Raw genomic sequence first — 24,534 nt, forward strand, 5'->3', positions numbered from 1 at the left:
ATATTTTAAAAGCATTATGGTATGTAACATATGACTCTGTGTAACTTATTTCTTATATTTTTCTGTTTAACGTTTATTTTATAATATTATGATACTTTACTAGTTCTCCAATAAATTTAATACATGTAATTATTTTATTTTAAAATTTTCGATTAATTATTGAATTATATATAGATATTTCTTTTAACAGCAAGAAGTCCTGTGTTTTCTCATTTAAGTGTCTCTCTTTATGGGCTTTCAACAATTAGGGCATTTAATGCTGAAACTAAATTTAATACCATGTTTAATAAATACCAGGATAAGCATACTGTAAAATGGTTTATATATGTGTCATTGAATCGATGGATTAGTATATATGGTAACATTATTTGTTTAATAAATCTACTTATTACATTTATCATTTCCAGTGTTCTAATTAATACAGGTGAGTAAATTTATTTAAATCTCTATAGACTATAATATAAGTATACTATATTTTAAATGTATAATTGCAAGTTTAGATGATGCAGGAAGCCAAATTGGACTTATTATGAATTATGGAAAATTATTAATTACAAGCTTTCAATATGTTATCAAATGTACATCCGAAGTAGAATTTCAGGTAATACATATAACACAAATCCAATAGTTAATATAAATATCAAATGAACAGTGAAATTTCTTTATCAAGATAAATCAGTTTTCAAAAAAGATTGACTTTTTGTAAAAGGGAATCTACTTATTACAAAGTTACTTATTATTCTTCCCATATATCTTATGAAAACAAAGGGCAATAATAGAATCTGAGTCAGATATAAAAAATCTGTTTGCTTGATATTTGAGTATCAAACAAACAGATTTTTAAGGTATTCGACTGTAAAGTATAAAAATTGAAATATCTTTTAAAACTGCAAGTTTTATAAACAAAAATTAGGTGTTGAAAACATCATAATGAGACTAAATTTACATCGAAAATCTTATCGAACAAATATGTTTAATAAGCAGATTTGTAAATATTCTTCAATGTATTGATACTTTTCCAAAATTTTGTTTTACCAGTAAAAACATTCGAAATCGCGTATTTTATTTCACTCTACGTTAGAGATCATAAACCCAGCAACACATTGTTTTTAGTTTTCTTTATATATAAAATTTTGTGAAAAAAATGAAAAAAATCAATACGTTCCTCACTACTCAATGATTACAACATGCTGTTCAAATTTTTACACCGTGAAATTAATTTAAAATAAAAAATGCTTGGGTCAATGACTTTCAAGCATTACCAATGTCATGTAAAATTTCCAGGAAATAAACAGGCGCTACAAATTGCAATTGTGTCACATTGTTTCCAGATGTTTGTTTGTTTCTAATAATAAATTTGTTAACTTATTTATTTTAATATTTTCAGTCAATTTATTTTGTATATAGAAAACATTCCCTTCAACAGTAAAAAATTTCGTTTTCACTGAAACATTTCGAGACGATTAATTTTGAATCTTGAGAATCGATTTTTGACAGCCACGTAACTATACAAAATTAAAAATTTATAATTTATAATATAGTTAAATATTTGCAAAAAATCAGTACCATACTGTTCAAATTTTAAAGAGTCCTTAAATATTTTTATGAATCAATATGCCTGGACCTGTAAGGCAAATAATAGCATAGTGTAAAATTTCTCGAAATTGTTGCATTTTTTCTAGTTACATTAGTTCGCTTGTAGTGATGAATTTTCTTATTTTGTTCGTTTTATATTTCTTTCAATACATCTTTACAATGTAAGTATTAAGTACTTTTTCAATTTATAATTTAAGGAAAATAATTTCGAACACAAAAATCATATATCAATACATTATGAAAAACACAGTTTAGATAAGGTGGGTCTGTAAGACTACGGAATTACTCATTAAAATGTTACAAAATTATTAGTAAAATCTACATAAACCTTTTTAATTTCTGCATGCATGTGGATTAAAATAAATGCTGTTTATTTATTTAAAATTACGTTTATTCTAATATTATTTTATCTTGAAATTCAAAAAATGTATGTATCAAAATTCACTATATAAATCAAGTAAAGCGTTACGGATTGACATCTGTTTTGTTTGTTTGTTTAAATTTGAACACAACTTTCTAGCTATTGAGTGTTTACTTCCCGCTCAACCCGATGAGAGCTAAACCCTTCCCATGCTTGCGATCTACAGCAAATAATTGAGTGGAATTTGTCATGCGGCGCATTTTTTGCAGTTTTTGGATAATTTTTAAATCGCGATATTTCGCTTCAAAATCTCGCTATGTTTAATCTGTTTTTTGTGTTTGATTAAGAACATATCACAGTTTACGATTGTTTAATGTTTAGTTTAATAGAAATTTAAAATAATATTAAAATTTGAAGCTTACGAACAAAAGAAAAAAATAATTAATTTACAGAAAATCGCTAAATTTTGTACATTTGTTAGTTAGATACATCTGTCTTCTTTTAAATAAAAAAAACCGCAGCTCTCTAGCTAGAGCGGGGGAGAAGTTATTGCCGTTATTTACACTATGTCTCTAATTACTTGGCAGGGAGAGGGGTCGATTGTTATCGTAAAGCAACAGTTTATAATCATATATTTCTGCTTAAAATAGTGAATATTCGACACTTTTTTATATTTTTTCAGGGCTTTATACAATAATACACTAAAATAAGCGATTAGTTAAGTTTTCCTGCAATTACGCAATATCCGGAAGTAATGAATTTTTCGGTAAATTTTTCATATAGAAGCTTTTGATAAGAAATCTTCTTGTCTAAGTAAAGTCAAATAACATGAAAACTAGTAGAATTACGGCTCTAAAACGATGAACATAGCTATCTTTTAACGTTTGTTTACATTCTGACTTTAATCACGTGGATTGGTTCTTCGCGGAAAAATCCCGACCAAATGGTTTAAAAAAAAACTCTCATTCGTTGAAGTTGATTCAGTCATAATACAAAATTACCAATTAGAGAGTAATAGGCGTAGAAACAAAATTTTTAAAGCCAATTAACAGCAAGAAGATCTTCCATAGATTTACTATTGGGAGGTGGAGTTTCCTGGGAATATTTATTGCTAGATAGTTTTGAAAACATATTTACTAGCCGAAATACTGTAGAATTATCTAATTTAATGTCTAAATACATTAAATTAGTTAATTGATGCTAAAAAACGATTTAAAAAGCGGATTTATTGCGATTGTTTACATTTTACTTGGAAGGTCGAAGACGGGACTTTTCGCGGCAAATTTTTCTTTCACAAGTCTGTGATTAGTTAAAGTAATGTCAACAAAGACAGAAGATACCCAATAAAACCTTAGAAGGAGTTTCCCTTTGATTGTTTTCAGTCAACTGTGTAGTTAACTGGGAAGATTTGCTGTAGAATAATAGGGGGTCCATTTTACCGAAATATTTATGGCCCAGGGGTGATCAGAAAACACTTTTTGGCTTAAACAAAGTCAATCGACCTACAGAAGAGCGAATCAAAGCTAAGATCGCTGGAAAATCGAATATAACGCAAAATAATCGAATTTTTTGATTAATTACGCCTAAAGGCGTATGCCGCATCACGAATTAACGGTAAGTCACGTGACATACGCCTAAAGGCGTATAACCGCATCGAAAGGGTAAAGACATATAAACACAAAAAAACAAAAAATATGTTAGTTTTCAGGTGAAATATAAAAAAATAGAAAAATAAGACAGATTTAATATAAAAATAGCATTCCAAAAATTATTTAAGCTTAATTCAAATCTACTTGTACCAACTATATTTTTTAACAATACTCTGTAAAAGCATATCAAATAACTTCAATAGTTGACAACATTCTCTCTAACTTCACATACAATATAAGGAAACTCGTATCTACCCTCAAAATAATTATTACCATGTTATAATTATTGATAATATAAAAGTTATTTTTAATAACATCCTATAACAGATGGCACAACACATTATTTACTTTACGGTAATTTACCTTAGTGTTAATAAACACGAAGACAAATTACCATAAAGTAAGATGAAAGTTTTTTAAGGAAACAGGGAAAAAAATTTAATTACTTTTGATCTAGTAATAGTCTCTTTAATCCGAAAAATATTGACGGTAGACTGCCTCACAGCTTAACAGGTTCCAAAAAACTCCTTTATTGCCTTTTTACAAATGCATTTCGGATCAGTATTATTTTTTCTGATTCCTCTTCAGTGCTTAACTTCTTCATATACTCCTTAACACTTATACAGTACTTTCGAGTTCTGTTTACATTGCCTTCTAAAAGTACGGTTATTTTCCCTTGCAACAGTGCACTACAGCAATAAGGCATTCTTTAAAAATATTCCAAAACCTTATACATTTTTAAAAAAATTAAAAACACAACATGTAAGAAGTTTATATTAATAAAATCATATTGTCGTAGACGAGAGAAAACTGTACCGAGAGGAATGTTCTAGAATTGTATAACATGTTGTGTTTTTAAGTTTTTTTTAAAATGTGTAAGGTTTTGGAATATTTTTAAAGAATGCCTTATTGCTGTAGTGCACTGTTGCAAGGGAAAATCACCGTACTTTTAAAAGGCAATGTAAACAGAACTCGAAAGTACTGTATAAGTGTTAAGGAGTATATGAAGAACTTAAGCACTGAAGAGGGGTCAGAAAAAATAATACTGATCTGAAATGCATTTGTAAAAAGGCAATAAAGGAGTTTTTTGGAACCTGTTAAGCTGTGAGGCAGTCTACCGTCAATATTTTTCGGATTAAAGAGACTATTACTAGATCAACATATAATATAGCTACCATAGGAAATTTAATATTAATTGCTTTTGCAGAAGTGAATGAGCAGACTCCGAATCCCCCTCTGTTGCTAATGTCAATAAACCACTAATTGTTTTATGACTGTGTAAACAAAAACTTTCTTCCCAGTTACTTGTTAAAAAGTCAATTTTCTTTATTTACTCTGATCAATCTAAACAGTTAATTTTAACTTCTAACAACAATTTGTTGCATTTTGTAACGTTAATCGGAATAAAAAGTTGCAGAAACCCTTAAACGTAAATCAAGTTTATTACAGCTATTTCTATAGAAGATATCTTTATCTACAGTGTTTTGAACTTTTACATAATACATATAAGTTACTAGCTGACCCGGCCACGCGTTGTTGTGGCTCAAAATGTATCTATTATAAATGTATCACACTTCCCCCGTGGGGAGAATTTCAAAAAATCCCTTCTTAGTGTACATTCTCTTGACGTACCCTATTAAAACGCAATCAAAAACGCATCTAAAATAGTATAATAAAAGCCGAGTTCTTCACAGTAAGTCTTAATCCCGTCATTTTTCCCGCTGGGGAATATCGAAAAATCCCTTTTTAGTGTATATTCTGTTGACGTAACCTATTAAAACGCAATTAAAAACGCAAAAAACCGCATGTAAAATAGTATAATAGAAGCCGAGTTCTTCATGGTAAGCCTTAATCCCGTCCATCTCCCCCCACTGGGGGGGATTTCGACATGTATATTATATAAAAACACGTGCGTATTCGAATGCAACGTTGTGTCAAAATTTCAAAGGAATCGGTAGGAACAAACGAACGTTATATTTTATTTATATAGATAGATAGAAAATGATCTGCTTCAGTCCATTCTCACAGAAAAGCAGAATGCCTCACAGAAAAGCAAACTTAGGTCGTCGGGAGTTAGCGCCATCTGTTGGACATAAAAGCCTTAATCCATATATAAATATATTTTTGAAAGGGGGAAATGGTGTAGGGGTATGAAAAATAGATAGTAGCCGATTCTCAGACCTACTGAATATGCATATAAAATTTGGTAAAAATCGGTAAAGCCGTTTCGGAGGAGTACGGTAACTAACATTGTGACACGAGAATTTTATATATAAGATGATAAATTAGGATAAATAAACGCAAAGTAAGATACTTACTGTTGTGCAGTAAATGTCGAACTTTGCGTTATTTCATAAAAAGTAAATTTTTCAGATGAACTCAGTAAAACGTATACTGCACTACAGCAAATTGAAGTCGGAAGCATCGTACGAAAGTTCACCTAATAAACAACCACCCCAAGATTGGCCACAAGAAGGGGAAATTCAATTCGATAATGTTTCTCTACAATATACCAACGATAAAAATACTGTTTTGAAAAATTTAACATTTTGTATTCACTCGGGAGAAAAAGTAATATATCTGCTAATTCCAAACAGTATTGCTAGTAGTTGCTGTTTTCATGGGATTTTTATTGTTTATTAATTTCAGATTGGAATTGTTGGTAGAACAGGAGCTGGAAAGAGTTCTATTATTGCTTCGTTATTTCGCATGACAGAACCAATGGGAAGAATAACTATCGATGGAATTGACACTAAAGATATTGGACTTCGGGATTTGCGCAGTAAAATATCAATCATTCCTCAAGTAAATAAACATTATTTCAGTTAAAAAATTTCTTTCCAATAATTTTTATGATCAATCTTTGCTAATTTCTATTTTCTCCTGAATAAATGTTTAATTTATTAAATAATATAAAACACACCATTTAACGATATTTTCTGATATCTGGAAAGCAGAGCAATTGAGGTGTCAGCCTACATTTTTAGGGCACCTGGGATCAGATACGAATTAATTGAAAAACCCGAGAAATTATTTTTAGATTGGTTTGTTTCAGGTAAATCAGCCATCTTTAGCTACACTACTTTAGCATTTTCGACTTGGCTGAAATCATAACTTATTTGATAAAAGGTTTTTCTACTACTCACATGCTCAAAAAAGTAAAAGGAAATTAATATACAAGAAAAATATATATATAGTAACACATAAATGATATAAATTATTTTTCAATTTTAATGTGATCTTTACTCAGTGGTTGAAAAAAATATGTAATTCTTTTTATATTACTGAGCATCGGTTCTTACTGTCACCATGTGCATGACATTGTGAAAAATTTGAATGAGGTGCGAGGGCAATGTATTTTCAAGTATCGTGTATAGTTACTGGAATTGCACAAAATATCAATGTAGAATTAATATATATTTAAATAATAGTATTTCTCATATTGTTTGATCTTTCTTAATGTTAGGACTAATTTTAATTTCATACCGGTAAGCCAATACGTTTATGTTTAACAATACAAAGTTTTCTCATTCTCATATTGTTGTGTTGGTATTTTACAACAATAGCATGAAGAAAAATATTACTTCCAACTTTGCAAGATAAAAACTTTTTTTCACTATGTAACACTTTATAGCTAAATTTGATAGTTAATTTCTGCTTTTTTCAAATCATTTATATTAACACAATTGTGTGATTCTACGTCTGTCTTTCATTTTCACACCAAGTATGTTATTTCTACTACACGAGTTTTGGATGTGTTTTTAAATGGCAATGACGCCATCTTGTATGTGAAACCAGGAAAAAGCGGATGGAGTAGGAAAAGACGAAATTCAGTAAAAATTGATTAACTCAACACAATTTACTACAACTAAATTTTATTAGACGACACGAAAGTTGGTGCAATGTGTTACACAGGATATTTGCGGTTTCGTTGAGAGAGATAGATTACAAATTTTTGGTATCTTACAAAATCAAAACTAGAATCTCTATTGAGGATCTTCGGAATGTATTCATTCAACTAGCAGTTCAGTAGTGAAGCAGCAAGTACAGTACATGTATGACGAGGAATCTGGGGTGGCACAGACGCACACAAACACACTAAACTGAACAGTTGAAAGAATGGGTGACAACTGACTGAAATCGCCGTTCCACATCATATTGAAAGCAGCAAATACCTTAGAGGTCATTAAAAGTCGCGAAAAGGTGTCACTACCGTCTCCAAGAAAGTGAAAGTTTACACTCGCTCAGGTCAGAAAGTTGACATATACTAGCTTCTAGTGAACTCATCTTTGAGTTGTTTTCCTTTTGTCTTGTTCGATTCTCACACAATTTCATAATTCAGTGAATATAGAATTAAAGAAGTAGAAATTTTAAACCATGAGAACCACTTGATGATGTTTCTTTCGATTACTTCATGCTGGACATTTGAATTTTGTATATTTATAATAATGTAACATGAAAATTTTATATACATATATATATATATATATGTTAATAAATTTTTCATATAATGCTTCATTCATAGCATTGTATAATATATATATATATTATACAATGCTAAATACAGTAAAATATTTGCTACAGGCTTGACTGAACAACTTAAAAACGTCGAATGATTTATTAGTTGAAAATTATCTAAATATTTGTGGTAATTCAGGTGTCTTCAGTAATAAATATGTGTATGTTTAACAACTTTATAACAATATGCCTAAATTAAATTTTGATTGTAAATGGCTCTTATGTTAAATAAATTGTCTTTGAAAGTGAAAACGTATAATTTTTTAAAAAAATTAACTCTACGTCAATTGTAACTATTTTTGTTCTACAATCGTTATCTTTGTTCAGAGAATTTTAGATGTTATAGCGAGAAGTCTGTTATACTGTCTGTATGTAAGGTACTGTACATGATGATTTCGAATTGTCTGATGAAGAGCATTTAAAGATTCAGTGGTTCAAAATTGTTTGATTATATAGTGTCTTAAACATTTTTACGAGAGATCTAAGAAAATATCGGGGTGCTGTCATTTTACACTTGTAAAGATCGAGCGTGTCACCTAGTAAAATAATTTTTATTCTTTTCAATGAGAACTGATAAACAAATGAGATTCATTCAGCAGTATACACAAAGTAAAATTTACAGCCGTTTTTGTTATACTCGTATCATACATCTTTATTATATGTTGCAAACTTACAAATTCTTGGGTCACCTTGTCATTTCCCATAAGCTGTCAATACTTTGGCAATGCATTTGCCGAATTAATGAATATATATTGCTTTAACAGTTTTATTGTAAATTAAATATGAAATATATATAAATCGACTAATTTATTAATAATGAGTTTAGTCCTGGAAAATTCAAACTTATCAAAATTGTTTTAATAAAATAAGTGAATACAGATAATCGCAGTATTGCTTTTACTTACAAAAACACGCATCTTGTTTCTGGAAAGTTAATTTTTAAATTAATGCATTTTAATGTTTAATATAGTCATAATTGTATAATACAGCATATGTGTATTTTATCAGGATCCTATGTTATTTACTGGTCCTCTTCGAAGAAATATCGATCCTTTCAATGAATATTCAGAAGAAATGCTGTGGCAAGTCATAGAAGAGGTTAGAAATAAATACCCTCCAATATGGTATCTGATTTGTTTCATAAATTTTTAATTATTATTCTTTTTTATTTCAAATATTTGAATAAAAGGTACAATTAAAAGGACTTATTAGTAAATTACCTGGAGGCTTGGACACACATTTGACAGAAGGAGGAAGAAATTTCAGCATAGGAGAAAGACAATTAATTTGTCTTGCCAGAACAATTCTTCGTCAGAATAAAATTCTTGTCATGGACGAAGCAACATCCAATATAGATAAAAGGTTAGAATGCATACTGTATATGAAAAATATCTAATTTCAAGTTTCAATTATTCTTATTTACAATTCTTGAATTTTTACAAATGTTATTTTGCGAAATTTAATTTTACAAATTCTTCAGATCATTTTGTGTTTTATTTTGTAATATTCTGAATTGTTACTGTTCAACTAACTATTGGATTATTTTCCCCACAACATTTTTGAAGTTTAAAGTTGATCAAAGATTTTTAAAATCTTTGTTCAATTAGTGATTAATATAAATCAAACATTGACTTATAGACTAATTTTCATTTTAAACAGAAATTAACAGTAAAGTAGGCTTGCTTAGATAAAAGTTGGATATATTAGGTATTTGGTATTCATTATGATTAGAATGACATAATGCTAGAAATAAGTAATAATCTAACACCTTTATCGTTGCCAAGATAATTTACAAACTCGGTAGTTAAATGGGATGAAGCGGACATTATTAAACCCGTGAGCTCCCCAACATTAGCAAGGACCGCTGAGAAAATAGAGATTTACAAAACAAAACTGAAAGGGGCGTGTATAAATGCGAGGGACGCTGAAGGCCTTCCATCGGCCTGGAAGTTTATGGTTAAAAACTCTGCAAGGAACTCTTAATTTACATGTTTACTTTATTGTTCTGCATTAGTATTAGTTGATACTTGTATTTAGGAGTTTTTCTGAGTTTATTTTAATTTTTATTTTATTCCTTGTTTTTAATTTTATACAATATTCGTTTATTATTTATCATCTTTTAATCCGTTGTCAACTTTTTGAAATTTAAATATTTGTATTCGATCCTCTGGAACGGAACTGTTCCTTTTGTCGGTTTATTTAACCTGATGATGGCCTATGGAATAGGTCGAAAACGTTTGTTTTAAATTAAACTTTCTCGGCAATCATAAAGGTGTTAGATTATTATTTAATATTTTGCTGAGCACGTTCTATATAATGCTAGAAATAAGAGAACAAATTGACTGAGTAGACAAAACATCAGCATATAATTCCACGCGATCTGAAATTGAATCCAGATAAACTTCCAAAGATGTGTGCAATAAATAAGCCATGAGCTATTTGGATCCTCATCTAACCACTGAACCGTTATCATTGGTAATCTGTCTTAACTCATTATGTCTACAGTAAAGGGCGACTCTGGTTTCATAGGGCAAAAAAAAAAAAAATAAAAAAACAAAAATAGAAAAAGATGAATAGTAAAATTTATAGTAATTCCTGTGGAGGATAATAACTAGAAAAGTAAATAACTGGTCAACATACATAACTTCAGATTTCTGTTGTGTGAAAATAAACTGTTGAATGCAGTTTTCCAAAAAGAGTTTTCAATTATTACTGATTGGTGTTGGTGACCTGGCACGTATGGTCTGAGGTATTGCTTTTTATCTACTTCGTGTTTGTTTTGTCTTCAACTCTTTACCTTGTCTGTGTGGCGTGCACAGAATTCCAGAGTGCTCTGGTATTTGTAAACATCATCTTTGGGATTAGTCCAGTTTGAGATAAAGCTATTCAACAAACATAGCACCTATTTGTTGGATGGCTTTGTTTTTTTGAGTAACTTAAACTCAAACTTCTAGTAGCTTTAGCTACTATGTACAAACTTTGTGATAGAGAAGAGAATTTCAATCGACTAGCAACATTTTTACTCTTAATTTTTTTACTGTGCTATAATTATGAGAAAGCCACACGAAAACACCAAAACGTGAGAGATTTGTGTGAGAGATTTGTGGTTAATTGTGCTGAGTAAGAATGTTATTTATATCAAAAATAAACTACAACTCCTAGACAAAAAAATTAGAATATTCACCTAACTGAAAGTATAGTGTACATTTTCTCATGAGCAACACGCAACTATTTTTTACCCTACATAAACAATGTCTATGTATATTTATTATACCCATTAATCATCCAAATTAATTCAAACTTTTTTTTGTTACAAATAGAAATAAAATGACAAAAAATAGAATAACAGTTTGACTGTAACAAAAAAGTAGAATATTAGCAAAAATAACCAAGGAAACAGCCATAGAAAACTAAATTGTAATGAAAATTTTCATATTGCTGAGCAGAGCAGTATAATAGTACAAAATGGGGTATAAGTGCAACATCAGTGACAGAACTAAAGACATTATCATAGCTTTATACAGAGTGGAAGAACACAAAAATAAATTGCTAATTATGTAAATTGCTCGCAGCCAACAGTCTCTAGAGTAGTGAAACAACAAAACCGTGTTGAAATTTTAACTAACAAACACCAGAAATGTGGACGTAAACGACCAATGACTGCGAGGGATGAGAGAAACGTGAGAAGGATTGTCGTGCGAAACCGTTTTAAGCGTTGAATACTTGAATTCTTAATGGAGAGCAACTGGTGTGAAAGTTAGTAGCCGCACCACATGCCGAAAAATGCACGAGGTGCGCTTCAACTTCCGTGTTCCCAAGACAAAGCCATCTTTAACGAAAAACAAACAACAAAAGACTGTTAGATGGTGCAGAGAGAGGCTCATGTGGAACAAGACGACTGGAATAATGTTCTCTTCAGTACCGAATCCCTGTCTTGTCTTTCCTGTGGTGACCAACGCTCACGTGTATGGAAAACAACCAAAGAGGTCTTCGAAAAGGACTGTATGAAGAAATCCGTGAAGTTTGCATCATCTGTCTTGATCTGCGGATGCATGATTGCTAACGGCATAGGACAACTGTGCGATCTTCGGAAATGTGTCATTGCATAGACATATCATAACATCTAAGAATTTATGATACAATCGGTAGAGGTATCATATTTAACTAAGAAAACATTTCTATTTCAACAAGACAGAGCATCCTCTCATATCGCGAAGTCAACGATACGTTGGTTACGAGAATGACAGACTGCAATCTTGCCTTGGCCAAGCAATTCCCAGACTTAAACCCATTGATATTTTGTGGGGAGTCATGAAACGACGACTTAATGAACGATGATCGAATTCTAGAGAGGAACTAGTGACATGCATTCGACACATTTGGAACTGAATCGCCAGAAACAAATGCGAAGCATTAATCCGCACTATGCCCGACAGTTGAGAACACTAATTATGGCAAACGCGAAGCCACAAGATATTAAGTTTATTTTATTGTATTTCCTATATTTAACCCATATTTAGCAAATATTCTATTTTTTGTCATTTCATTTCCATTTGTAACAAAAAAACGTTTCAGTTAATTTGTCTGATTAATGGGTATAATAAATATACATAGACATTGTTTATGTAGTGTCGAAAATGATTTTCGTACTCGTATCTCGAAAATGATTTTCGTAAAATTAAAATATTCACCTAACTTTCAGTTAGGTGAATATTTTAATTTTTGTCCAGGAGTTGTAATGAAAGAAATAATACGTGGACCATAAAAAATTAATCAATTATTCTGTGATAGAATATTGGTAACTAAAGATCTTCAGTAAAGTCATTATTGTATTCAAACATTTAAAATTATATTTTCGATATTTTATTCTGTCTATCTGATAACATATTCCATAAGATAACTTACAGAATTGGATGAATTATCGAACATAGGAAATTTAAACTTTATTTTACCAGAAAATTTGTCAGATGAGAAACATTAACTCTTTCTGAGAATAATGATACATTTCACTACTAATGAGCTACTACATAATTTTTAAAACTGGCAAGGCATCTTTCAGACTTCACATGAGTAAACTGATTTGTTAAAGCAACCGATGAAAAAAAAGATTAATCAGAAGTACGATTTTACCTATCATAATTTCATAATGGATGAAACCCGTGGCTTTTATATATGCGTGCATAATTGTATGAGCTTACCTTCTTTCTTCATATTTGAAACGTGATGAGGAACAGTGACAAAACTTTATTTATTCTTGTGAAATATTTACACACGTGATCTTTTTATAGTTGCAAAGGAGCAAAGAAGCTTGTGCTAGTTGTCTTGATAGAATGTGAGAAATTCAATAGGGCAATGTTTACTCCATTGAAAGTTGTGCTGAAATAATGTTACAAGTTTTACGATGTCATAGCATTCTAAATTTTTTTACGAGTGGCTGTATAATTACAATCATAAATATTAATAGCTAAGTTCAATTACATGATACACAGAGAAGCTGGCCACATCAATTTTTAGAACTTTTCCTCCCATTTCTAACATCTAATTAGAAAATAATTTTTCATCAAAAATCCTCCAGTAAGACACTAAGTATAAATATTTTCTATTTGTTACGGTCCATTAATTAAAATCAATTCTATCCAATTTATATTTTTACCTTATTTTTATTCTAAGTAAAATATTTAATGGTTAATCTCTAATAGAAAAAATACTAGTTATATAATAAGTGGTTTTCATCTTCATCCAAGGTTCTTAGTAGTGAAATTTTTAAGTAATTATTTCCATTTTTATACATATTTGTATTTTAAACTGACACTGATATTTAAAATCATGACGTATTCTCTATTTATAATTAGCACTGATAACTGCATACAGAAGATAATTCGAGAGAAATTCAAATCATGTACAGTGTTGACAATAGCCCATAGATTACATACAATTATCGATTCAGATAGAGTTATGGTAAGATTTTTTTATAATATAAAATATATATGTGATTTCAATTACAAATTTAAAATCTTTAGGTAATGGATGTAGGAAGATTACAAGAATTTGACTCACCATATGCATTACTAAAAAATGTAAATGGTACTTTTTATAATTTGGTAAAGAACACAGGAGTAACTACAATGAATGATTTATACAAAATTGCCAAGAATAAGTATTATGCCAAAGAAACTATCACAGGAACAAAATTATAGCCTAAAGCAAAAAAGTATCATCCATATATATTTATATTTGTAGGTTTGTGAAATGTTTTCTTAATTAAAACCATGTTCATAAAAACATCTTTTTGAAATATTAATTATTGAAGAAACATAATATGCAAAATTGTAAAAAATATAAATATTTTATAGTATATATAAATTATGCTAATGAATTTATATATGCATTTTTATTTGGAAGTTCAAATTTTTCTGTGTAACATATGTTTTGCGATAGAAAGATGTTACAAAGACCAGGAAAAATTCAAATAAGTTTCGATTATACCGGATGAAAAATTGTAATAAAAAATAACAGTATAAAAAAAGGAATTTTGTTAAATCGTATGAAATTTCTGTATTTTCTGCAGAACAATATTAAAGTTTAAAATATCTCTAAAAATAAGGTTTAAAATTTAAATTAAATATATGTCGTTGAAAACACGTAAGGGCGTTTCTCATTTCTTTCAACTATACAAGAAAGCGATATAAAGAGAAATAACCTTATTATTTTGTAAACAAGAAACTATTGAATATGAGGCACTTGTTTTTTCAATTTTTTCTTTATAGCACTTGGTATATATTAATACTAGCAAAACCGATAGATATACTGGTTTTTGCGCTATGCTCTCAAATAGAGTTAATGTGTCAGATTGCCGATAGCTGGCGTTAGAGTCAGGGCTAGAAGTTAGTTTATCTATTTGGTTGGTAGGTAATTTTACCGTTTTCAAGCATTTTTATAATTTTATATACTGTTCTGTCAATAAAATTTTATTCATTATTACATTTTTTAAATTTTATATCATGCATAAAGAAAAAAAAAAGTATATTTAATTTATTAAAAACTTAATATGACAGTTTTAAATTAGAGATGAAGATATAAGTAAATCGAAAATAATTTCATTTTCTATTTAATTTATCCAGGTTTTAGATAGATATCTGTTTAAAACTATTATATTGCTACATATTATGAATGAGAATAATATATCAGTTCAATACATAGGTAATGGTAAAATAAGTAAATAACTTTGCATTTTACTGTTTTCTTTTATTACATGTGTATGACAATATAATTAGGAAAACCATAGTTTATCCTCTGATACATTTATATATCCATAGAAATTTAATCCAGATAAAATTAAACTATTCTTTTAAATAATATATTAACTTTAACACTAAATAAAGTGTGCTATACAATCTTACTTGATTCATTACAGTGAGAAATAGTGTTTAGCATAAAATAGTTTTGTATTTTTGACATGAGAAATTACACTTCTTATGACACTCAAATTAACTTTACATATTTTGGTAATTTATATAATATTCTGCACTATCAAAACTAGAATATGAATGAAGCATTTATTGTGCCTAGTACACCTTTCCTTTCTTTACATAGGTTTAAAACATCACTAACATATCTTTCTTTTAGCCTCCATGTCATCAATAATCGCTATCACTGTCAATATCAAATAATATTGTCTGAACTGTTGCCATCCTACATTTACCTATTTTATTTGTCAACCTTTTACTCATCATCTTCTGATTACCTCTAAGTTGTTATGTATATGTAAATATGTTTTCTAAATAGTTGGAATTCCCTCTTTTTCCTTTAACAACCTATATTTGAAATTGAAGAAATAAATCTACTGACTTTTAATCCCCTTCTCTAATAAACACAATATAGATTGTGAATAACATATAACATAGCTCTTTTCGGATTGAAAATTACAATAATTTACCTAATATTAATAAATTTTAAAAAATATGGGCTTAACCTTAATAAACTTCAAAGCCTCCCTAAATCCTAATTATTTTTTTTTTTTTTTTTTTTTTTTTTGTAACAGTTTAAATATATCCTCTCTTACACATAGTTTAACATTTATATACATTTTCATAATTAAACGTATATGTCTCATCATTTCCTTTTCTTCCTGAATTAGAGAATTCTTGGGAATCCCGAAGACATCCCTTATTAATAATGTGTATACAGGCTTAACTACAAATTTTTTCACTACGTTTTCTTTCCCTTTACAAAAACTCTCAAAGGATATTTAAAAATGAACACAAATTGTAAGCAAAAAACAACAATTTAATCAATGTAAAGTCTAAAATCGTGATCGTGACAGTTAATAGAAATTTAAATATTAATTAACAACTTTTACAAATAAATAATGTTCAAAACCAAATATAAATTATCTTTATATGCTATTATTTAAAAAAGACAAAAGCAAAACCTGAATTAATCTTTTCCATGCAGTTAGCTACCGATCAGTATGTATCACGTGACTTCTTCGTTTATCGGTGATGCGAAACTTACCGATTTGTAAAAATTAAAAAATTCATCAAAAAATTCGATTAATTTGCATTATATTCGAGTTTTCCAGAGATCTTAGCTTTGATTCGCTCTTCTGTATGACGATTGACTTTGTTTAAGCCAATAAATGTTTTGTTATCATCCCTGGACCATAAATATTTTGATAAATACATCCCCTACTATTCTACAGTAAATCTTCGCAGTTAACTACACAGTTGGCTGAAAGCAATCAAAGGGAAACTCCTTCTAAGGTTTTGTTGAGTATCTTCTGTCTTTGTTGACATTACTTTAACTAATCACAGACTTCTGAAAAGTAAAAATTGCCGCGAAAAGCCTCGCCTTCAACCTTCGAAGTAAATTCGCCTTTTAAATCGATTTTTAGCTCTAATTAACTAATTTAATGCACTTAGACATTAAATTAGCTAATTCGACAATATTTAGGAGTGTAAATATGTTTTTAAACCTATCTAGCGATAAATATTTCCGGAAAACTCCACCTTCTTATAGTAAGTCGATGGAAGATGTTCGTGCTGTTAACTGGCTTTAAAGTTTTTGTCAAATGAATTCATATATATTTTGTACAAAAATAAGAGCAAAGCCGCATCAATCGTGCAGCTGACTAATATCTGTGTCGTTTCAGGATAACAGTCGACTACTCTCCCAGCTAAGTAATTAGAGACATAGTGTGAATAATGGCAATAACTTCTCGCCCCCTCTAGGTAGAAAGCTGCAGTTTATTTTGTTTTAAAAAGAACAGATGTTTCTATCTAACAGATGTACAAAGTACAGCGATTCTCTGTAAATTAATTATTTTTCTTTTGTTTATAAACTTCAAATTTGTTTGTAAACTTAACATTATTTTAAATATGTATAAAACTAAAAATTAAACAATCGTAAACTGTAATATGTTTTTAATCAAACACAAAAAACAGATTGAATATAGCGCGATATTGAAGCAAAATATCACGATTTAAAAAATTACCCCAAAAGAAAAAACGCAAAAATGCGCCACATAACGAATTCCACCTATTTACTTAATGCTAATGGTTTTCAGCATGGAAAGGGTTAAAAACGAGAAAATTTCATATATTAAAAAAATTTCGAATGTTTACAGTTGAATCTCTCTATATCCAAGCCAAACTTACACCGTGAAGCAATTGAGCGCTCGAAGTTGCAAAAATATTTATTATGCCTGTATTGTAAAATTTGATTTATTGGCAGCAAAAAAATCAATATATCTAACGATGTTGGCAGTAGTGATTTGATACACTTTGGGGTATATGTTATTTTTACCACAGTAATACATGTAAAGATCTGATACACATGGAATTATATTCCTTAAAAAGTATACCCCCATTTAAATTTTTTTCTTTTAATTTATTTAAAAATATCATAAAATACATTGAATAATAAACTATGCGAATTTTAGCAATACATTTCTGATCTAGTTTTCGATATTTTAAAACATAACACCAACAAAGATGATTTATGAAATCTTTGTTTAGAATTTGATGAAAGGAAACTAAATCCCAATGTAGATAATCTTATAGCTCCTGTAGAGTGTCATTTGTAATCGTTGGTATTTTCGAACTATTTCCTATCTAATTTACGCACATAATTTTTAACAAATTTATCTGGGAGAATTTGAAACTTTCACTATATTATTCCAATCAGAGTATATTGAAAAATTATTGATTTCTTCGTTTAATTCTTGATATTCTGAAATTGACTCCATTTTGCATGACTAATCTGTTTTTTGATACATGATGTGAGAAATATATAACTTTTCATATTAACTCTCAGATTAAATTATTTGCAAATTCAAAAATGAACTTGGGAGTTAAGTCAGTTCATAGACTTATAACGTTCTACTTAACATAATTTTTGAAATGTCAATATATGTATAAAATACAGCACTCATTTTAATAGAGGTTACAATATTGATTTTACAAAAACATAACAATATTGATTACATTTTTAGTACAATTTCTATACATATTTATTTATTACAATTAACTCAATGGCATTTTATAAAATTTTTATAACATAATGTTATCGTTATCTTGTTACTATAAAAAATTTGTATTCGTACATTTTATTTTGTGATGATTTTAATAATTCTGCTTTATTCCCTGCCTGTTTTAGAAAAGAGTGTGTTTTATTGCAGACACCATGTATTAAGTAAGTTTCAAATTTTTTTTTTTTTTTTTTCATTTTTTATTTTTGTATAATGTTAAATATCCATATTGGAAGAATGATGATATCAAAGAATCTGTAAGAAATAAAAGGAAAACGTATAATGACCAAATGATATTACATCTATCTTATCATGTATAATAAATTTTTTAATCGTAAAATGGAGAGAGAGAGATATTTTGTTTTATATTGTCACTACATAATTTTTACTTTTAATTCCGTATTGTTGTCTTAACAGTTCTGTATTGATAGTTGTAATAATCAAAAGTATCGGAAAATGATTTAAAGTCATCATAAACATTATTTGTGTAAATTTGAAGTATTACGTTTTGAATTGTATTTTCAAGAAATCGTTTTTATTAATTAAAGACTTACCAGTGGCCGAGTGATTAAAATCGCCGAACTTTTGTAATACAGTCGTGGGATCGCCCCTAGAAAGTGAGCGCTTATGGTATCGCTTCAAAGCTCCAAGCTTATTGTGACCGCAGGGTCGGCACCACTTTGATGCCAGGTCAGGACTGGCACCACCGTACCTTAACGGACACGGAAATTTCCTTGTTCGGTAGTAGTTCGTACACGCACGAGCGGTCGTGTTTGTAGGCAATTGGACTCAGAATGAAGCAAATGGAAGCAATTGAAAGAAGTACAGTACACTCCACAAAGTTATCATTTAACAAAATACTTGTTTATTGTTCAATTTGATCTATTTACAAGCTATATACAGACGTCAGTTTAGATGCTTAGCGAATACTAATTTATATATATATATATATAATTAGTATTCGCTACATACATATATATATATATATATATATATATATGTATGTAGAAAGATTAGGATCGTGACCCTGACCACAAGAGAGAGTTTACAATCGTTTGCGCGTTGATAAATACCTTAATTGTTTGTAGTCTCAGATTCGAAGATTTTCCGAAAGGAGAGAAGTCCTTTTTCTCTTGAACAGCGACGGTTAACATCGGCAATGGAGACGAAGGGCGGCTTCTTGAACTGCGTGTGGGCACACGCAGTTCAAGAAAAAACTGGATGAAGGTTCCCGTATACTCATCGACCTCTCCTTTATATTATGAGGTCTGTCCTGAATTTTTCCCATGACCTTATTAGGAATTAATCTATAACGGCCTAATAGTTGAATTTCGATCGTTGATTCCAGGTGACACATTAGGTAGCTATGTCACCTTTGGAAAGAAGTGAATCCAATCACATCCTTCCAGTTTATTATTAAATGTTGGGGAAAAAATTATAGGAAAAAGTTCATTAAATTTCAGGCACTCACACTTATGTATATCAAACAAAAGCTTACAAAAAAAAAAAATATAAAAAAAATTTGGCTTTCACTTCGGGTGTATTTTTACCCAGCGAAATATTCTTTACATCTCAGATGTTTTACTTCGGATATTATTGTTTTGTTTTACTAATTTGACAAATTAATTTTTTCACTGCTCTTTTATTAGTTATTTATGACTGTTATGGCTTCAATAACATAATTTGGTCTTAAAACAATCAATAAAAAACAAACAATGAAGAAAAAAATTAAACCGAGATTACAATGTAAATGCAACAACGAAAAAAAGAAAACTGCAACATGTAATTAATAGGATTGTTTTAACTTATTATTCACTGGTTTACTTCGATGTACCGTACTTTCCAAATAAATAAATAAATAAATTATATTCAAGTATAAATAAAGAAGCAAAAATTTACTTCATATTTAAAGATTAAAGGATATAAGGAAACTTTTGAAAATTATTAATAAAATATTTCAAGCAAATAAATAAACACCAAAAACGATAACGTAATGCTATTATTACTGTGCTGCCTTCTATTGACACCTAGATGTATTCTGAAGCTTTGCCAACAGGGAAACAAGAGGATGGGTTTTAGAATTATGCTTGGTGTGTGTGTATCGGTATTTTTAACAATGCTTTGTTTTGAGAATATTTATCACAAATATTTTGAAGTAACATGTTTTTAATTTACATTTTACATTATGTATATATATAATATAATATAATTATAAATGTCTGTGTGTAGATAGAGATAAAACTACTAAAAGAATGACAGAAGCTATGAAAATGAATTTAATCTGCTTTTCTATATATACACCTTTTATATTTATATTTTAAGAACATTTATCTCATAAAATTCTCAGAACAAATCATCCTTGAAAAATACTTCATTCATTGCCACGTGTATTAAAAAAATTTAAATTATACGATGTATATTGTCAACAACATCATTATCATCATGACGAATTCAAAACGTAAATTAAATGAAGTTCTCGAGCGTTAAATATATATTTTTTTCTTGATTTAATCTGCAATTATTCGTATTTCCAACGAATCTTTTCGCTCTCGCATAAATACAAGAATGAGAATAACACTTGTTATTCTTACACTATACAAATAAGACCTTCAATTTTTTTACAATAACTTCAACTCACGAGTCATAAAAAGTATAAAAGCTTACTTCAGTTACATTATTTTGAGTTATCAAAAATAATATTTTTAAATTAACGTATTATTTTATAAAATTAAAATTTTATTTGCGTGTTTTAGTATATTGGATTTTAAATATTTATGCCATTCATTCATTGTTATTATGTATGTAAATTTCATATAGATAAAAAAAAATCTATAATATTTTAATTTTTTAAATCCATATTTTAAGATTTTTGCCGATCATTTTTTTAGTAACATTGCATTATAGATGTATGATATATTATTAATTCTTGGGTAATTCCGCTTTCGATATTTGTGAAATCGCATATTAAAATTTATATCCTGCTAATACATGCATCAAAGTGTTCATGAGAAATTTACATTACAAAAAAATACGTGAAAACAGTTAGCAATCAGCTAAACTCTAGCTTGTAACTTACTGATTTTTCAGAGAGAATTGAACTGGGTTAAAATAACAATGAAAGTATACACGGCCTTAATAGTATATCCTAAGTTAAATTCCTTATTGAAACTTCGAACTTTCTGCTATAAAATATTTATATACGATATTATCGATAATGATAGTTTAGCAAAAATATACATTAGATAAATGAAAAGTTGCTTTTTAAACAATAATTTGTATAATATATACCGAATAGAATATAAACTAACCCAATATCGACTATAACAATGTATAATTTTTCCAATTTCTGTCAAATACACATAAATACTCTGTATCTGGACTGCTGTATGTTACTATGTATATAATTCGTCTCTGTAATCCAAAAGGTTTTTGGTAGACGATCTCACAGCAAACTTTAAGTTAGGAACTCTCTTTTATTCCTTAAAAAATGACATATGCATTTCGGGTTGGTATATTCAACCAACCCCTCCTCAGTGCTAATTTTTCAAAAACATAAAAGAGAAGGTATAAAACCCAGCACATGACACAAATACATTACAAGATGTCACACTTACTTACTCTTAAAGTAAAAGTTGTGTATGAGCTACCACTACATCCACACACCCAACCATTTGCTTTCCATTTAAAATGCACTTGAAGTGTTTGCATAACATCACTATTAAAAACCAATTATACATTATGACATTTTTTGTAAACAACCAGTATATACAATAACTAATACAATACATACCACTAAAATATAAATAGCTTGCGAACAATCAAACCCACTAGTGATACATTAGAATACCACTTTTAAATCAATCGCAACAACATCACCATTCCATCACTGTATAGCGCCCTCTATTACTCCATAGTCTATACCATCTAGAATCGATTTGCATCCCATCAGAAATATTTATTAAATTATTTTGATTTTTCTTAATTTCTAAATGTTCTTTAAATTTACGTTTATATATATCCCTTTCATGATGTAGAATTTTAATATTATCGCGATTAATTTTACATTTATTATTTTCCGTGTGTTCATACCAGGGTGAATTTTTATACCTCAACCTGATAGCCGCTTTATGTTCTTTTATTCTTATATCTAATACCCTGCCAGTTTCTCCTATATAACTACATGGATTCCTACAGTTACACTCAATTTTATATACAATACCTGTTTTTTTTTAACTGATCTATATTATTAAGGTTACTACTATTAATATATCTAGAAACATTATCTGTAATCTTATTTTTCAAAGACCGACCCGAAATGCATATGTCATTTTTTAAGGAATAAAAGAGAGTTCCTAACTTAAAGTTTGCTGTGAGATCGTCTACCAAAAACCTTTTGGATTACAGAGACGAATTATATACACACATAAATACCTTGTCAATATCTGTTTCAATAGTAAAACCTGCTGTATGCAATATCGTGCACACAGCAGGTTTCGCTGTTGATTCTCTCTTTTGGTAACATTAAAAAATTAAATACAAATATAATAGAAAATTAATCCTTATACCTAAACAGCTGATGACATTTTAAAAAATCCAGTTTCCTTACTTTCCTAGCAACATTTGGTAACGCCATCTGTTATGTTTGTTTGGTTATGGAAACGCAACACTTGGGCAACCTACCTAGGGGGATGCCATTTTAAGGGAAACTGGCACCTCTTTAGGCGTTACAGACGTGGAAAAAACCCGGAAAACTATACGTGGCCAGCCCCGTCCGAGCGAGGCGCAAACCCATGACCAAACTCCCAGTATTTAGAAAAAAAGACCGCTTGGCCACTGGTGGGCTGCACCATCTGCTATGACATTGTATTAAAAAAAATAACCTTTTATATTTTTAATTATTATAAAATTTAAAATAAACTTAGTTTTAAGGTAGTATTGGGGATATAAAAAATTGTAAAGGCTAATAACGAGCAAAATAACTCCAGATCTTACTCGTAATATGACACACTACCCTATTTATTTTTTTATCCCCTCGACCTTTAATTACCAAAATCCAATAGCATCATCTCCGCAATAATCAAATTTCTGAGAAAGCTCAGAAATTTACAACAAAAGACACAGGAGTTAATAAGCTTCAAACAGGGTAAACAAAGTCGTGTTCCACACATACATAGGCCTATACACTCACATCCATACATACAAAATAAACTCTCCAAGTTTTTACATTTGTTGACGTTTCAAGACGTCCCAAGTACAAAAATAAAAAAATATATTAATTTAAAGAGTAATTTTTATATTTTTTTATTTTTTGAGTAATTTTTACTAATCGCCAACTTTCCTTTTGTTATAAATAGCAGAGCCGGTAACAGTAAAACTAAGTTTTTTTTTTTTTTTTTAATTGCACCTATAGCTCAGAACTAAAGGTTACACTATTAAAGAGTTTACTAAACAATTATTAAAACGTTTAAACGTCATTACATACCAGAATAACGCACGAGAGAAAACACCAGCTGAATCGAATGGGTTACTTACTATTCAGTTTAATTTCCATTCTATACTAATATCTTTCATCCGAGATAAGTTAGGCTTCTACAGCAGGGATCACCAAACTACGGCCCGGGGGGGGGATCCAGCCCGCGAGATCAGCTCATCCAGCTCGCTGCCACACTGTACCAAAAATGAAATAGAATATAATTATTTATGTGGAATTATCATAGATTGTAGATTAACTTACTATGCAGAAAAATTAAAATAAGTGTAAGTAAAAATTCAAAATTGGTTCAACTTAATTTTTCTATCTGACAGTAATATAATTTTTAGGAAAATCAGTGAAATAAAAAATTCTGCGACTTTATGCAACGTTGGATATCAGAGCGCTTTTT

General features: G+C 29.3%; 2 protein-coding genes across 2 annotated transcripts in view; one reads left to right on the forward strand and one right to left on the reverse strand.

Annotated features, from left to right (window-relative positions):
• The window catches only part of LOC136977278 (ATP-binding cassette sub-family C member 4-like), an 81,132-nt gene extending 66,724 nt beyond the window's left edge, over window positions 1-14,408 (forward strand). The window contains exons 20-27 of the mRNA XM_067272741.1: window positions 191-424; window positions 501-601; window positions 5,980-6,177; window positions 6,256-6,411; window positions 9,133-9,222; window positions 9,314-9,486; window positions 13,977-14,082; window positions 14,145-14,408. Of these exons, the coding sequence (XP_067128842.1) occupies window positions 191-424; window positions 501-601; window positions 5,980-6,177; window positions 6,256-6,411; window positions 9,133-9,222; window positions 9,314-9,486; window positions 13,977-14,082; window positions 14,145-14,321 (1,235 nt within the window). The 3' untranslated portion in view covers window positions 14,322-14,408. The remainder of the gene's footprint in view (window positions 1-190; window positions 425-500; window positions 602-5,979; window positions 6,178-6,255; window positions 6,412-9,132; window positions 9,223-9,313; window positions 9,487-13,976; window positions 14,083-14,144) is intronic.
• Window positions 1-24,175, reverse strand: part of LOC136977327 (ATP-binding cassette sub-family C member 4-like) — a 231,954-nt gene extending 207,779 nt beyond the window's left edge. The window contains exon 1 of the mRNA XM_067272795.1: window positions 24,135-24,175. The gene's annotated coding sequence lies outside the window, so the exon portion shown is untranslated. The remainder of the gene's footprint in view (window positions 1-24,134) is intronic.
• Window positions 24,176-24,534: the final 359 nt, after the last annotated feature.

This window comes from Centruroides vittatus, unplaced genomic scaffold, assembly GCF_030686945.1.
Source record: "Centruroides vittatus isolate TY-2023 unplaced genomic scaffold, ASM3068694v2 contig_453, whole genome shotgun sequence".
Classification (NCBI taxonomy): Eukaryota; Metazoa; Arthropoda; class Arachnida; order Scorpiones; family Buthidae; genus Centruroides; species Centruroides vittatus.